Here is an 18,567-nt window from a genome sequence, read left to right on the forward strand (position 1 = left end):
ATATTAAAATTAGTTACCTTTTGATAATTGTCTTTGAATAAAGAAGTAATTTGTAAACTTCTATTTTCTACCGTCATAAGAACATAATCTTTCCTTGAGAATTCACAAATGTCAATCACAGCAATGAAATAGTGTTATTCTTTGGAAGGACTGGTCTGAAGATTTAAAGATAGACTTCATTGAATTCCTAAATTTTCATATTGTGGGATTGGCTAGTAGACACTATAAAATGTAAAGGCAGTTCAGACAGTTCAAGCTGTAATATTTTCAGGCACAAAAACAATATAATTTTGTACAAAACTGATTTTTTATTTGCGAAATTAAAAATATGGTATTTTATATATATATAAACTTCTATTCCTCTATAAATATAAATGATTTTGTGATAGTGAACAGAATAAATGCATACCAAATTCAAAGACCAACGTCATTTTAGGGTATGATAGATATAGATAAATTTAGGTCCTAAGTACTGGCAATTTGATAAACTCTTAAAGTTTAAAACTATACAGTCAGGAAGATTACTTTTCTCCTCTTCTTCAAATGGCTTTGAGAGATTTACATTGGAGACATTTACGTAAATTTAAAAAGGAGCACACAGGATTGAATACAGTAGGCCTGCACGCATTTTCCCTTTAGCATGTGAATTTCCATGTTTTGTTTCTTTCAGGATCTGACCCATCAATTATCCAACCTCCTTTGCCTGCTGAACTCCTACCAGATTATTATTACTGGTACAGACTGTTCCCCTCAGGATGTGTTGCTGAATAATAATCTTAATAATATGCTGAACGTGTACAACTTTTACATTTTAAACTTTCTGATATATGTCTAATTCTTTGATTAAAATAAGAAAATAGCACTTCATTTTGAGGAAGTCCATTACACTGACATCTCCACGTCCATTTCTGCTCTGCTGTCCTGTCAAGGAAAGCAAAGATCAACTCTTTCACATAGCTTTTCAGGTGGCCTCAAAATTTCCATTTTACAGAAGGGTAAAATCTAAACACAGGCTGTCTCACTCTTAAAGGCAGGTTGCCAGGCATCCGTATACAATTAGAATTACCATGTATAACCCCCTTCCTCACTCTCTCCCAACCCACACAAAGCTTCATGCTCTTCCCACATCTCAGTAACCACATCTTTCCATGACGCTGGCCAAACCCATACCAGGTTTTAGACACTACAGAATGAAATGAGCTCATCCATCAAAAAATAGACTTAAAAAAGTTTGGCATTGGTTACCCCACTCATCCTCTATCCAATTTAGGTGAAAGGAGAGTGTCTGGGCGTTGGACAGGAGTGTGGAGGGGGGCAGGAACTGCCAGTGCCCACACTCATGGGCCCCCATGAAATTGGGTGAAGATTATCAAAATTTCAGCTTCGGGAAGTCAAAGGGTTAGACCTTCACCATCTGCCGCTGAACAAGGGAGGAACAGGAATGTGCAGGGGTCCACCTCTGCATTTGGAAGCTGTGTGGACTTCTGTACCTTGAGTCCCCACCCCAAGCAAGGACGGGAAGGGAGGGGCAGAAGGAGGAGAGGGGAAGTGACCCAGGCCTGCAGCCCCTACCGCACCCCACAATGCTGGACTGGAGCTGGGTCCTGCAGGCCAGTGCAGGGAGGGGCGCGCCAGGATGAGCAGAGCACTAAACGGGTGCGCTCGGGTTTTACTCCCTCTGCGATGCTTGGAAAAGGGCAAAAGAGAAAAGCTTCAAATGGTTAAACCGCCCTAAATAATTAAAATTTAAAAAAAGAAAAGAAAAACGCGTGATCGGCAGTCTTTAAATACAAATATACTTACAAAATCTTACACAGGCTATTTACAATCATAAAAGCCTACAGTCCTGGTACCAGAGTTCGAGGGCAAGAAAGGTCGGCCCACACTCCTCTGGCAGTCGGGCCCTCGTGTCCATTTTCCCCAGGGACGGAAGCTTTTGCAGGAGCCCTGCTGTCGAAAGGAGCCTGAGAAAGTGGCTCCGGGAGGAAGCCTTGGGCAGCAGGGCTTGGCGGGGATTCTCGGGGCTGGTTTTTGGGGGATGGCTGGAACCAGCCCCCTGAAGGCTGGGAATGGGTTGAGTCCCTCTAGGGTTTCAGACGGTGGTCTCCCCCTGTTTGCTGTTGGTGAGCCTCGTGTAGAACTTCCTCCAGGAGTTGAGTGTCTTGCCAGACCAGATCCAGAAGCCCGACGTGATGCCCACGATCAGCGTCATAAGGTACTTGATCATGAAGACTGTGAAGTCAGGGCTCATAGGCGGATGAGGTGGGGCGCCCGCACCTCCCTGGAGGTGAGGACAAGGGATGGCATAGCTCTTGCAGCTCTGGGCCACCCAGCTGCGCTCCCACTGGTCCCGGAAGGCCTGCTCATAGAAGTAGCAGGCGATGACGATAGTGGCCGGCACCGTGTAGAGCACGCTGAAGACACCGATGCGCACCATGAGCTTCTCCAGCTTCTCGGTCTTGGTGCCATCGTGCTTCATGATGGTGCGGATGCGGAAGAGGGATACGAAACCCGCCAGCAGGAAAGACGTGCCGATGAACAGGTACACAAAGAGGGGTGCCAGCACGAAGCCACGCAGCGCGTCCACGTTGTTGAGTCCCACAAAGCACACTCCGCTCAGCACGTCTCCGTCCACCTGGCCCAGCGCCAGGATGGTGATGGTTTTGATGGCTGGCACGGCCCACGCGGCCAGGTGAAAATACTGTGAATTGGCCTCGATGGCCTCGTGGCCCCACTTCATGCCGGCCGCCAGGAACCAGGTGAGGGACAGGATCACCCACCAGATGGAGCTGGCCATGCTGAAGAAGTAGAGCATCATGAACAGGATGGTGCAGCCCTCCTTCTTGGTGCCCTGCGCCACCGTGCGCGCCCCGTCCTCGGAGAACTTGTCGTTACACACCACCCGGTCCTCCAGCAGGAAGCCTGCAATGTAGGCCACGGCCACTGCAGTGTAACAGCCCGACAGAAAGATGATGGGCCGTTCCGGGTAGCTGAAGCGCCGCATGTCCACCAGATATGTGAGCACTGTGAAGAGCGTGGAGGCGCAGCACAGCACCGACCAGATGCCGATCCAGGTGCGCGAGAAGCGCAGTTCCTCGGGCCCGAAGTACATAAGCCCGTACACTTTGGTGGGCTCACAGGGCGCGCCGCAGTCCTTCTCCCCCAGAAAGTGGTAGTTGAGGTAGGAGGGCACCTTGAGGGCGCGCGGGCAGGAGAACTTGCCCCGCTCGGAAGAGCCGGCGCCTCCAGGGTAGCCGCCGCGGTGACTTCCGCCGCCGTGCTGGGGGTTGCTGGTCCAGAACTCTGGCAGCAGCGAGGGCGTCGGGGTGCCTTTATCTGAAGTGTTCTGGCCCACGCACAGCTCTCCCGCGCCGTGCACCGGAAACTTCTCGCACTTGAGCGTGTCTGGCCACTGGAAGCCGAACTTGTTCATGAGCGCCTCGCAGCCCTGGCGCGCGCGCTCGCACAGGGAGCGGCAGGGCGGCAGCGCTTGCTCCAGCACGGTGCACACGGGCGCATACATGGAACACAGGAAGAACTTGAGCTCGGCCGAACACTGCACCTTCACTAGCGGGTAGAACTGGTGTACCTCGAGGCCCGCGTCCTCCTGATTCGTGTGGCCCAGCAGGTTGGGCATGATGGTCTGGTTGTACGCGATGTCCGTGCACAGAGGGATGGAGATGGGCTGGCAGTAGCCGTGATCCGGAATGGAGATACCCCGCTCGCCGTTGTACTGCTGCCCGCTCTGCTGCTGCTGAGGTGGCGGTGGCGGTGGCGGGGGTTGCTGCCCCGGCCCGGGCCCCTGGCCTGCCGCCTGCGCGCGGACCCCCAGCAGCAACGGAGCCTCCAGCAGCCAAAGCAGAAGCAGCAGCCGGCGCGCCGAGCGCCCGAGGTCAGCTGGGCGGCGGCGGCGGCGTTGGTGGCTCTCCGCGTCCCTGCTCCCCTCCTCCGCCCGCCGGGCCGGGAGCGCCCCGGAACAAAGTTCCGAGCTTGAGCCGCCGCCAGCGGCCCGGGACTTCTTAGGCGCCTCCTCCTCAGCCATACTTTCTCGGCTCCTTTCTTGGAGCTACTCGGGTGGAGGTGGCAGTGGCGCGGCAGACGGCGGCTTTCCCCGCGTCCAGGGAGATCTGGTCCCCTCCGGTGGCGCCCGTCGAGCCCCAGCCGCTCTCGGCCCGCTGCCCCGGCTTCTGCTCTGCGTCCTGCAGCCGCCGCCGCCGCCGCCGCGGAAACTTGCGGTTCATGAAGCGCGGGCGGCGGGGAGAGCCCGGGTGGCTCGGGCGCGCCGGGGTCGCGTCCCGCCTTCCTGGCCCTTGGCTCGCTGGCTCCTGCCTGGCGGCGCCGTGCTAGTGGCCGCGGCCGGGTAGAGCGCGCAACTCTCCGCAGCCCAGCGGCCTCGGCTCCCCCCTGCGCCTCCGCCTCCTTCTCCGCCGCCGCCGCCTGACCATTTGTGTCAATCCCTCAACTTGCTCGCTCTCCTCTCCCTCGCGCGCCCTCGGACCGGTTTCCAGGCGCCCCGCAGTCTGCCTTTCACCAAGAGGGAGGAGCCTTGAAACCGACGCGAAACTGGAGGCTCAGGGACCGTCGCCCAATCGCGGCACTGGCTTCCCGGCGCACAGGGAGCCCGCTGCCTCCTTGCCTGTGCAAAAGCCGGCCGCAGGCGGGAGGAGGAGGAGGAGGAGGCAGGAGGTGGAGGAAGTGGTGATGGTGGCAGAGGCACCGCTCAGGCACAAAGAGTGGGTTTGCTATGAAGCGGGACAGGCTCGGTTGCTTTTGCTTTTGCGGAAGAAAGGGCGAAGACAAGTAGGAGAATGGTCCCATATGCTGTTTTAGATAATGAATAGGAGTCCGCGGACCGCAGGATTTAGCTTTTTCTTTTCTTTTCATCCATTTTCATGTTTTAAAAAAACATTATTGCTCTTAACGCCTGTTACAAACTGCCTAACCGAGCGCTGCGATCAGAACACATGCCTCTGACTTAAGGAGAACACGGTTTCCTTTGAGTTTGAATCTGTCGAGGTTCTGTTTAAAATATTAGTCCAAAAAATTGTAGGCTCACAGGCTGGGCTTGGCGGGCTTTGGACACGCCATTTCCCCAGCGGAGAAGTTCACCGGATCGCTGTCAAACGGAGAAAAACAACAACAAACACAAACTCTGATGGAATTTAGAAAGTAAAGCCAGATGCGGCTTCTGCTACTATCGTGTAGTCAGTCTTCCCCCACCCCCACCCTCCTTCTTTAATCAAGTCAGAAACACAGGCAAAGAAAAATTATCCATTACATTTTGGAGAGAAAAACTTGAGAACCCAAAGACCAGGGCGGTGGGGGGCTCCTGGTGAGACCAGAGGGTAATGGGGGAGGAGGGGGCGCTCTCGGGCTCTTAGGGAGCCCGGAGGAGCCTTCTGAGGAGCCTTCTAAAGCCTGGGAACGTCCTCTTCTCTGAGGGGAACTCCCGGACCTGGCCCATTTAGGTTCCACAAGCTGAGTTGCCCCATGATCTTCCGTGGTACTCAGAGGTGAAGATGCCAGTTTACAAAAACAAAACAAGCACAAAAACGGAGTCTGAAAACAAAAACCAACCTACACATTCCCTTCCAACTTCCAAAACAGTACTATCCATTTCAGGAGCTGCATCTTGGAGCTCTGTCTAGAAGGCAGGGTGCGAAGTCCATGAAGGACACATGGACTAGGCTTCCAGGAGGACATAGTAGAGTGGGCACAGAAATATAAATCAGTGATCACAAGGTCCACCCCAAGGCTGAAAAGGCACAAACAATTAGGTCAGGTTGGGGGAGGGAGAGGGGTTTTGAGAGGATGTACATGGAAGGTGCTAAAGAATTGTGAAGGAGCAGGACAGGTGAGTGTGCGTGGGGAATGATGGAGGTGGCAGGAGAAAAGATTTTGGTCCATACTAAAAAAATCTGAGCCAAATTATGCAGAGGATAGATTGAAGGTCACTTTCCTCTACAGAAGCCGGGATTGGCTCCTGGATGACTATGAAAGGGGGCAAGTTGAGAGGTAGGGTGGGCTGACACTGAGAAGTATCAACATTCATCAGCACATGAAGGTCATTCCTTAAGATGTGATTGCTTGTCCACATACTAAGGGACACTGGGAATTTCATCATCATGCATATTTGCCTGTCTAAATAATGCGCAAAACGTTAAAGTAAAATGACATCTATTTTGTCTCAGATGCACATATGATTTTTCAAATATAGAGGCAGCAAATTAAAAAAATACAGTTTTGCATTGCTTTAAAGTTTGTCTTTCTTTTTCTTTTTGGGGACAGGGTATTGATATGTTGCCCAGCCTGACATCAGACTTCTCAAGATCCTCCTCCCTCACTCTCTCAAGTAGCTGGGATTACAGGTGCATGCCACCATGTCTGGGTTGTTTTAAAGTATTTCTGATTCCTAATTGTTTTTTTTTTCCAAAGAAACAGGGACACGTGCACAATAGGACAGTAGTTATCATATGCGAGCATGTGTTCTGAGGGGGGCTGTAACTGGTGATATGTATTAATATTGAAAAGGAGGCCTACTTTCTGAGACCTTTTGAGCTGTCACATTCAATAACCGGTCATTTTAACCAGCAAGCAAGGGGGGAGGGGAGAAAGGAGAGGGTGACCAGTTTGTGTGAATATGAGCAAAGTATTTATATATAATGTATTATATATAAATAATACTACATGTATCTGAAACAAATAGATGTCATTTTGCTTTAATATTTTACACATTACTTAGACAAATATGCATGATTATGAATTAGATCACAGTACTGTATGTGTATGTATGCAAATATCACAATGAAACCCCTTTGTACAATTAATTTATGCTAATATAAATATGTACATATATTAGCATAATATATCAGCATAAATGATATATATGTATATCATTGCAAAACACACACACGCACACAAAACCTGCTCATTTTACTGCAGTATCCAAGTGCAGAGGCTCCCGGGGAATCTTTGTCTCTAGCCTCCTACTCTGATCATGCCTCAGTTGATAGTATCCCATGCTAGAGACCTTGCCAAGCCATCTCTCTTATGTCACTCTGGTCTTATACTTATCTCTCTTGTGTTCCACTCTCTCAAGATCATGCTACGTGACTGGGCTGGAGGAAAAGTGAATTTATTCTAAGGTAGAAGCCTCACATGGTTAAGCTTCTACCACCTCTGTCACTCTAAATCCTCCCCCTTTTTCCCCAAACTGGTAGGGCAGAGTACAGGGTCCTCCTTTTCAGAGTAGGTGACACTTTTTTGCTTCAAAAATTGTTCCAATGAGCTGGTCGTGGTGGCTAATCAACGAGGCGAAGAGGATGAGGCCGGCCTGGGCTACACTTTTCTAGAGCAAATACAGCAATGTGGTTGGACTTGCGTCAATGATAAGGGGAGAGCACATACAGGAGGTATGGGGATAAGTAAGAAACACAAAACATGATAGTATTTGATGACCTCACTGCAGAGGAACTAATACAGAAACTTTTAAAGCGACAGAGGTCAATATGAGAAGGGGATCAGGAACTAGATAAAAGGTCAGTGAGAGAAAAAAAAATTGGTCTAATGAATTCCTGAACTTTTTTTTTTACATCTTTATTAGCATACATTAATTGTACATGGGGGTTTCATTGTTACTTTTTCATATGTGCTTACAATGTGTCTTAACTAGATTCGCCCCTCCATTATTCTCTCTCACTCCTCTCCCCTCTCCTTAGAACAATTTCAATAAGTTTCATTGTTCTATTTTTATACGTGTATACAATGGACATTGACCATACCACCCCCTTCACTCCCCTCCCCCTGATATCCACCTCTGAACAGGACCTATTTTACCTTTCTGTCCTTTGCTTTTTAAAGTGTATATTGATTGTTCAAGGGAATTTCACCTTGGTATTACAGACATGTATATATTGTACTGTAATCAGATTAACCCCCTCTTTTACTTACTCTCTCTATCATCTTGCTCCCCTATTATTCAACAGCTTTGAGTACATTTTGTTATACCATTTTCATATAGAGACACAATACATTTTTATTTTATTCACTCTCTGTCATTCTTTTTCTGTCCTACCTCCCCTTAATCCCCTCAGACAGACCCACTATTACAATCATGACTCTCACTTTCTCTCTCTCTATGTATGTGTGTATGTATTTATAAATGTGTGTATGTGTGTGTGTATATATATATATATATATAGAGAGAGAGAGAGAGAGAGAGAGAGAGAGAGAATGGATTAAGAAAATATGGTATATATACAAAATGGAGTATTATTCAGCCATAGAGAGGAATGAAATTAGGTTGTTTGCAGGTAAATGGATGGAACTGGAGATCATCATGTTAAATGAAGTAAGCAAGGATCAGAAAGTCAAAACTCACATGTTTTCCTTCATATGTGGAAGCTAGACCTAAAAGATAAATGTGTACACAAATACATATACAATCTGAATTTGTTTCGTCTTCTATTAAGTGCTCAATAGTGAAGTTTATGAGGGAAGAATCTCAGAAGTGCAGCCAGTGTTTGTTTTTTTTTTAAACAGGAAGGAAAATGTCATTCTGATCTGATCATGGGACTGAAAAGGACTAAAGATATTATCTAGGAACTGGATTTTACAGTTTATAATTGAGAGCAGTAGGCCCAGAACACATTAAGGGATGTGCCTCAGGTTAAATGGCCTTGTTTGGCCATTAGATGCTTATTTTAACCTCTATATTTTACTGAATAACTATAGTTCTTTCTATTGCTTTTAAAGTTAGTTTTCTATAGTTCCCCCTTGATAGACTGAACAAAGATACCCTGTAAAATCTAAAAATATATAATTTTCTGAGTTCCCTTTCATTGTTAAAAATAATCAAACTCAATTTCCTATTTGTTATACCAATAGAACATTTTATTTATTGAGCCAGTGTGATGCAGAAGAAACTATTAAAGTAAAAAACAATTCAGAGTTGCAACCAATAACAACCCATGTTATGGTAGGAAGTGTTTTGGGGAGGTGATGAAAGCAGTAGGGAGCATAGTAAAAGAGAAATATGAGCAGCACATTTTAATCTTAGCTTAAAACATATTATGTCTTAGGATGTGGAATGGTTTGAGATACACAGACAAAAAATTGCTAAATAACTATGAATGTGGAAATAAAAACACTTCAATCCATTCAAAATAACCTGATAAATGTAACTGCATTCCTTTTTGATACTGGGTTGTCAAGCATCAGACTCAGTCACATTTTCTTACATCAAAGATCTCATTTTATAAGGCCTTTCTTGAATATTCTAAAGTTTCTCATCCACTAGTTGAATGTGGATGACTATGAGGATGAAGATCCAGTTCCAGTTTGATACACTTGGATGTATGGACACAATAAGCACCTAGGAGAATGCTCCAAGTGCAACCTGACCACCTGCTTTCCAACCTGAGCTGTTGCTGGCTTGTGGGTGACATGCTTAAATTGTCTTTGTTGACTATCAGAAATTATAACATGGATTAAGACTGTATTTTGAGAATCTACTATATATACTTGTCATTGTTTTCACTGTACATACATAGTATTCATTGCTATTCCCTTTTAATAGATGAATATAAGCCTCAAAGCAGTCAAATAATTTATTTAAAGTTCCATAGCCAGTAAGTGTCCTTGTATCCGACTGAAGTCTGTGGCTTTCCACTTATTAATACTAGTGAGCATGTCTGCTCCTAAAAATTGTAGAGGAAAATGTGGTTCCTGGGTGTGCATCATGGTGGTCCTCAGGATTGAACCTAGTTTTCTGTATCACGATATATATGGCATGAATATATACACTGGAATTCATGGATGAGTTAGACCAGCAGTTTTCAGATTCTGTTCTGTGAAACACAGTATCTTCCCTAAGGGCGCTCTGCGAAATAAATTTGGTCAAAGAATCTTGGAGAAAGGCCATATTCTATGTCCTTATTGGAGATTCACACTAGCCTAATAAAGTCTCTGAGAAGCACTGAGATAAAGAACTTTTTAAAAACTGTGTCCTCCAAACAGACCAGATCAAAATAGAACTACTCCACGACATATCATCATTAAAACAACAAGTTCAGAAACTAAGGAAAGAATATTGAAGGCTGCAAGAGAGAAAAAACAAGTAACATACAAAGGTAAACCCATCAAAATCACAGCAGACTTCTCAACAGAAACATTAAAAGCAAGAAGAGCGTGGGGTGAGATCTTCCGGGCACTGAATGAAAATAACTTCAACCCCAGGATACTCTACCCAGCAAAGCTATCATTCAAAATAGATGGAGCAATAAAAGTCTTCCATGATAAGCAGAAACTAAAACAATATGTGACCACAAAGCCACCATTACAAAAGATTCTGCAAGGGATCCTGCACACAGAAAGTGACACCCAACTTAACCATGAAAAGGCAGGCAGCACCAAACCACAGGATAAGAAAAAGCAAGACAGTAGAGAGTAACATCAAGTTAGGTACACACAATCAAACCTTCAAACAACTAAGATAACTAAATGGCAGGAATCACCACATACCTATCAGTACTAACACTTAATGTCAATGGACTTAATTCACCCATCAAAAGACACCGTTTGACAAAATGGATTAAAAAAGAAGATCCAACAATTTGTTGCTTACAGGAGACTCATCTCACCGACAGAAATAAGCATATGCTTAGGATGAAAGGCTGGAAGAAGATTTACCAAGCTAATGGCCCCCGAAAACAAGCAGGAGTAGCAATACTTATCTCTGACAAAGTAGACTTCAAACCTACATTGATCAAACGAGACAAAGAAGGACATTCCATACTAATAAAAGGGGAAATAGACCAAAAGGAAATAATAATCATCAATCTGTACGCACCCAATGTCAACGCACCCAATTTCATCAAACATACCCTAAAAGACCTAAAAGCATATATAAACGCCAACACTGTGGTTGTGGGAGACTTTAACACTCCATTATCATCAATAGATAGGTCATCCAAACAAAAACTCAATAAAGAAATCCAAGATCTAAAATATGCAATAGATCAAGTGGACCTAGTAGATGTCTATAGAACATTTCATCCAACCTCTACACAATATACATTCTTCTCAGCAGCCCATGGAACCTTCTCCAAAATAGATCATATCCTAGGGCACAAAGCAAGCCTCAGCAAATATAAGAAAATAGAAATAATACCGTGCATACTATCTGACCACAATGCAGTAAAAGTAGAACTCAACAACAAAAGTAAAGACAAAAAACATGCAAACAGCTGGAAACTAAATAACTCATTACTTAATGAAGAATGGATCATCGATGCAATAAAAGAGGAAATTAAAAAGTTCCTAGAAGTCAATGAAAATGAAAACACAACCTACCGGAACCTATGGGACACAGCTAAGGCAGTCTTGAGAGGAAAGTTTATAGCCATGAGTGCATATATTAAAAAGATTGAAAGATCCCAAATCAATGACCTAATGATACATCTCAAACTCCTAGAAAAACAAGAACAAGCAAATCCCAAAACAAATAGAAGGAGAGAAATAATAAAAATAAGAGCTGAAATCAACGAAATAGAAACCAAAAAAACCATACAAAGAATTAATGAAACAAAAAGTTGGTTCTTTGAAAAAATAAACAAGATCGATAGACCCCTGGCAAACCTGACTAAAATGAGGAGAGAAAAAACCCAAATTAGTAGAATCAGGAATGCAAAAGGGGAGATAACAACAAACACCATGGAAATCCAGGAAATCATCAGAGACTACTTTGAGAACCTATATTCAAATAAATTTGAAAATCTAAAAGAAATGGACAGATTTCTAGATACATATGATCATCCAAAACTGAACCAAGAGGAAATTAATCACCTGAATAGACCTATAACACAAAATGAAATTGAAGCAGCAATCAAGAGTCTCCCCAAAAAGAAAAGTCCAGGACCTGATGGATTCTCTGCTGAATTCTATCAGACCTTTAAAGAAGAACTGATACCAACCCTCCTTAAACTGTTCCATGAAATAGAAAGGGAAGGAAAACTGCCAAACACATTTTATGAAGCCACTATTACACTTATCCCACAACCAGGCAAAGACACCTCCAAAAAGGAGAACTATAGGCCAATCTCCTTAATGAACATTGATGCAAAAATCCTCAACAAAATAATGGCAAATCGAATTCAGCAACACATCAAAAAGATTATCCACCACGACCAGGTAGGCTTCATCCCAGGGATGCAGGGGTGGTTCAACATACGAAAATCAATAAACGTAATAAACCACATTAACAGAAGCAAAGACAAAAACCACTTGATCATCTCAATAGACGCAGAAAAAGCCTTTGATAAGATCCAACATCATTTCATGATAAAAGCTCTAAGAAAACTAGGAATAGAAGGAAAGTTCCTCAACATTATAAAAGCTATATATGACAAACCTACAGCCAGCATTATACTTAACGGAGAAAAATTAAAACCGTTCCCTCTAAAATCAGGAACCAGACAAGGATGCCCACTATCTCCACTCCTATTCAACATAGTACTGGAATTCCTAGCCAGAGCAATTAGGCAAGAAGAAGGAATAAAAGGAATACAAATAGGTAAAGAAACTGTCAAAATATCCCTATTTGCAGACGACATGATCCTATACCTTAAAGACCCAAAAAACTCTACTCAGAAGCTTCTAGACATCATCAATAGCTATAGCAAAGTAGCAGGATATAAAATCAACATAGAAAAATCATTAGCATTTCTATACACTAACAATGAGCAAACTGAAAAAGAATGTATGAAAACAATTCCATTTACAATAGCCTCAAAAAAAATCAAATACCTAGGTGTAAACCTAACAAAAGATGTGAAAGACCTCTACAAGGAAAACTATACACTTCTGAAGAAAGAGATTGAGGAAGACTATAGAAAGTGGAGAGATCTCCCATGCTCATGGATTGGTAGAATCAACATAGTAAAAATGTCGATACTCCCCAAAGTAATCTACATGTTTAATGCAATTCCCATCAAAATTCCAATGACATTCATTAAAGAGATTGAAAAATCTACTGTGAAATTTATATGGAAACACAAGAGGCCACGAATAGCCAAGGCAATACTCAGTCAAAAGAACAATGCAGGAGGTATCACAATACCTGACTTCAAACTATATTACAAAGCAATAACAATAAAAACAGCATGGTACTGGCACAAAAACAGACATGAAGACCAGTGGAACAGAATAGAGGACCCAGATATGAAGCCACACAACTATGAGCAACTTATCTTTGACAAAGGAGCTAAAAATATACGATGGAGAAATAGCAGCCTCTTCAACAAAAACTGCTGGGAAAACTGGTTAGCAGTCTGCAAAAAACTGAAACTAGATCCATGTATATCACCCTATACCAAGATTAACTCAAAATGGATCAAGGATCTTAATATCAGACCCCAAACTCTTAAGTTGATACAAGAAAGAGTAGGAAAGACTCTGGAGTTAGTAGGTATAGGTAAAAACTTTCTCAATGAAACCCCAGCAGCACAGCAACTAAGAGATAGCATAGATAAATGGGACCTCATAAAACTAAAAAGCTTCTGTTCATCAAAAGAAATGGTCTCTAAACTGAAGAGAACACCCACAGAGTGGGAGAAAATATTTGCCAATTATACATCAGACAAAGGACTGATAACCAGAATATACAGGGAACTTAAAAAACTAAATTCTCCCAAAACTAATGAGCCAATAAGGAAATGGGCATGTGAACTAAACAGAACTTTCTCAAAAGAAGAAATTCAAATGGCCAGAAAACACATGAAAAAATGCTCACCATCTCTAGCAATAAAGGAAATGCAAATTAAAACCACACTAAGATTCCACCTCACCCCTGTTAGAATAGCCATCATCAGCAACACCACCAACAACAGGTGTTGGCGAGGATGTGGGGAAAAAGGAACCCTTTTACACTGTTGGTGGGAATGTAGACTAGTACAACCACTCTGGAAAAAAATTTGGAGGCTACTTAAAAAGATGGACATCGATCTACCATTTGATCCAGCAATACCACTCTTGGGGATATACCCAAAAGACTGTTACTCCAGAGGCACCTGCACATCCATGTTTATTGCGGCACTATTCACAATAGCCAAGTTATGGAAACAGCCAAGATGTCCCAGCACTGACGAATGGATTAAGAAAATGTGGTATCTATACACAATGGAATTTTATGCAGCCATGAAGAAGAACGAAATGTTATCATTCGCTGGTAAATGGATGGAATTGGAGAACATCATTCTGAGTGAGGTTAGCCTGGCTCAAAAGACCAAAAATCGTATGTTCTCCCTCATATGTGGACATTAGATCAAGGGCAAACACAACAAGGGGATTGGACTATGAGCACATGATAAAAGCGAGAGCACACAAGGGAGGGGTGAGGATAGGTAAGACACCTAAAAAACTAGCTAGCATTTGTTGCCCTTAACGCAGAGAAACTAAAGCAGATACCTTAAAGCAACTGAGGCCAATAGGAAAAGGGGACCAGGAACTAGAGAAAAGGTTAGATCAAAAAGAATTAACCTAGAAGGTAACACCCACACACAGGAAATCAATGTGAGTCAATGCCCTGTATAGCTATCCTTATCTCAACCAGCAAAACCCCTTGTTCCTTCCTATTATTGCTTATACTCTCTCTACAACAAAATTAGAGATAAGGGCAAAATAGTTTCTGCTGGGTATTGAGGGGGGGAGCGGGAGGGGGTGGATTGGGTGGTAAGGGAGGGGGTGGGGGCAGGGGGGAGAAATGAACCAAGCCTTGTATGCACATATGAATAATAAAAGAAAAATGAAAAAAAAAATAAATAAAAAAAAAATAAAAACTGTGTCCTGCCTTCCATTTCATTTATGCACACACATACTCCAATATTCTGCTTACCATTAATGCTTTGTGGGATACAGTTTGAGAAGGAAATAATGTATTTCAAAATTACATTTTATAAGACTGGACTCTCACTTTGTACCACTTTGGTGTGTCAGGAGCAGAAAGTGAAATTTGTCCTGTTGTGTTTTGAGTTCCTCTTTGAATTCCTGGGGAAGGGATATTGTTTGGTTAGGGAGATGACACTGATAAAGCTCAGTCTCTACTATCCCCTTCTTTCTGCATAGCATCTCCTAGAAGTGTACAATGTTGTTTTTCTAGAGACACATTAGGTACAACTCTGCCCAAGCTCCCTCTTTTCTTCTTGAACGCCCATCCCCAAAATTTCTACATAAAGTAATTCTCTTCCCTTCTTCCCTCTCCCCTCCTCTTTTTTTCTCTCTGATATATAGCCCACACTGGCCTGGAACTCAAGATCCTCTGCCTCAGCCTGAATGCTGGGATTGTAGGAGTGTGCCACGACACCTAGCTGCATACACTAATTCGTATATACAAAGACACTTGTGTTCTTTTGCAACAGTTCTAAAAACAAGCGTCTTTTCTTTCTTTATTAATTTGTACAAATATGTTCTTAACATTGATGAGATAATTTTATAGTTTTGATTAATTAGTATCAAAGTATCAATTTATAACTCTCTTTGAAAGGTCCATTATACACATGTGTGTGTGTGTATGTGTGTGTGTATGTATATCAACTTACGAGAAGAGATTGTCAAAGTAGTGCATGTTCTCTCTCATACATGGAAGTTTAAAAAAAAGTTGAGAATGATTCATGCCTATAATCCTAGGGAGACAGAGATTGGGAGGATCAAGGTTTGAGGACAGCTCAGGTAAAAAGTAGTCAAGACCCCATCACAACCAACACAAAACTGGGCACAGTGGCATGCCCCAGTCATCCCAGTGAGGTGGAAGCATAAATAGAAGGATCGAATACAGGCCAGTCAGGACATAAACACAAGATCCTATTTGAAAAATAACAAAAACAAAAGGCCTGGGGGGCGTGGCTCATGTGGTAGAGTACCTGCCTAGCAAGTGAAAAGCTCTGAGTTCACCCCTGTGCTGGAAGAAGGAGGAGGAAGAAGAGGAAGAGGGTTAAGAGTAGGAGGAAGGACGAGGAGGTACAGTAGGAGGAAGAAGGAAGAAGGAGGAGGAGGAGAAAGAAGTTGACCTGCATGTAGAATAGTGGCCTAGAAGTTGGGAAGTAACAAGAGAGGGTGGATAAACAGTGGCTAGGTAAATCCTGAATATATGTATAGAAATCTCATACTGAACCCCAATTAATTTATGCAATTAATATGTGTCAATCAAAATAAAACAGGTGGTGAGTATGATTATCTTGGGTTTTATCTTATAGGGTACACATAACTGACTCATATAAAGAACCTAAACTGACTTGTCATTTGAGAGTCAATCACAATTTGTTAGAAATTTACATTTTAGACATGGTAAGATGTAAAGACTTAATATAGATGGGTGAATCACGGATTATTTGTACACAAATATCACAGAACTTTTTTAAAAAAATAGACGTATGGAAGGAGAAGAATAGCATCATTGAATTTTCAAGGTAAGATAACAATTACCCCAAATTTTCTTGTAATCAAGACTAAACTATACAAGAAAGTGTTGCTGAATACATTACTCTGTTTTTCAAAAGACCATCTCTAAAAAGCTATCTCATGACTGTTCCTGAACTGGTTCTGTTGGCATTGTGCAATTGGAAACAGTGTAAACTATCTGGTAAACTTTTTCAAGACATACCGGCATTTGTATTGGATTTAGAATGGAGTTCTTCTGTGAGGTGCTGGCAAAGAAATATAGATGAGTCCTTATAAATTAAAACCATATGCCTCATGTATTTAAAGGGGCCCCTCTTAGTTGCTATGATGTAGGGGAACTGAGTTTGCAATCATTTCAGTACAGAAAGAAAAATTTAAGCAAACAAGTAAAACTTGTGCTTCTGTAAGTGAGCATTTCTGTTCTTCCTTCTGGATGAATTTTTGGGGGGGTGGACTGGGTAAATAATTTTATACATCTTTTAAAATCATCATCTGATCAAATTTTCTTTTTCTTTGTTTCTTGCTTTGACCTGAGATCTCCTGGCCAAAGGTAAACAGGAAGTCGATCCAGTTAACATGTTGGTACAAATTGTTAAAATAACATCCTTAGAATTATGATTAAAAGCAAATGGAACACACACACAGACACAGACATTTTTATTGCAGACATGACAATATTTCTTAGGCCAGGGTAAAGGAAAGCACTGGTCTATTTGTGCTTTATTAGAAATCTAAGGCTAAAACTAGTACTTTAAAAATATAGTACTTTTAAAAAGCAGGGTGGAGAGAGAAATAAAAATTTTTTTTTTCTGTGAAAGTCATCATCCTATCATAGCACCTGACTTCATCTTCACACTTTGATGCAAGTAGCAGGATGATTGCTCTCATTAAAGATACAGTTTTGGAGCCTTAAAAATTTGACTTGCCTGTCACTGGGAGAAAAAGGATTGAAATGTTACTACATGTGATACCACAGCCACATGCCAAGCAAAACAAATACATCCCATGGCTTTTGTAACCTCATTAAGGAAAGCTTATTAGGAAACAGAAAATTCTTCCCAGAACCCAGCTCTCAGACAGTCATTTGGATCTGCTAGTATAAAGGATATCAAATACCATAAGGGCAATGTCAGAAAGCCATTGCTTACACTTAACCATGATAAAACCCCAGGGAATAACGGCAAATCAGTCTTAGTTTGGGAAAATCAGCCTGTAGGAAGGTGAAATGATAGATTCAATATATAGCTTTCCTGTGATCTTAGTTGAACTGGCGTAGACCTTTAGAGGCTGTACTCTCCATCTTTACATTTATTTCAGCACCTGAAGAAAGGCCTGGACATTGGAGTGTTCTCTAGTCCTGGGCAAAAGGCATTGTGGTTTCCTTTATTATGGCAAATCTGTCTTGCTGTTCTGAGCCTCAGTTGTCTCACTTACAAAATTAGAGTGATAAGCTAATGGATATTGCTCACCTTTCTGGCTTTAATATGCTGTGATTCCGATCACATAAAGAGGAATGAGTGTTTGCACTTAAAAGTCAGGATATTAATCAATAGGCAAGTGCATTTGTTAAAACTCTTTCAGCACATTGATTTTAGGAATCTCTGCATTATTGATCGGATAAGTTGAAATGCAATCGGGGTCCATTTAAAGCAAGGGCTTTAATTTTCAGCTTTCATTTCCCCTTAGTTCTCTCCAGCACAGACATAAGTGAAATCTCTGTCTACATGGGCTAAGAGTGCTTCCCCTTGGGGCCTTTTGGTCTGGAAAGGTCATGTGGCACACTGTTTGCTGCAGGCCCTTCAGATTAACACAGAACTTTTAACTTAGAAAGAAAATAAACTTTGCATTCGTTATAACTACATATGTATTTGAAAAATATGCACACAGATCAGGATTAGAGCTGATGATTTTGATATGATTATTTTCACTTTTATCCCATTATTACCCCTGCACTCATTACTTTCTAAATGTTCCCCATTGCTATGTAACAAAGCACCCCAAACTTAGTGGTGTAACACTGAATTTCCATTCTACTGTTCTCATGATTGCTTGGGTCAGGAATGTGGACAGTGGGAATGACTTATCTATGTTCCGAAGTCTGGAAAACTCAACTGA

The 18,567-nt window shown here is 42.6% G+C and overlaps 1 protein-coding gene across 1 annotated transcript; it reads right to left on the reverse strand.

Moving 5' to 3' along the window:
* Positions 1-288: 288 nt before the first annotated feature.
* Positions 289-4,179, reverse strand: Fzd1 (frizzled class receptor 1). The gene has a single exon (XM_020153440.2). The coding sequence runs from the start codon at positions 4,040-4,042 to the stop codon at positions 2,093-2,095; it is 1,950 nt and encodes a 649-aa protein (XP_020009029.1). The 5' UTR covers positions 4,043-4,179; the 3' UTR covers positions 289-2,092.
* Positions 4,180-18,567: the final 14,388 nt, after the last annotated feature.

This window comes from Castor canadensis, chromosome 2 (genome assembly GCF_047511655.1).
Source record: "Castor canadensis chromosome 2, mCasCan1.hap1v2, whole genome shotgun sequence".
Taxonomy (NCBI): domain Eukaryota; kingdom Metazoa; phylum Chordata; class Mammalia; order Rodentia; family Castoridae; genus Castor; species Castor canadensis.

Coding starts and splice junctions, on each gene's coding strand:
- Fzd1 (XM_020153440.2), bottom strand. CDS start 4,042: ATGGCTGAGGAGGAGGCGCCTAAGAAGTCCCGGGCCGCTGGCGGCGGC.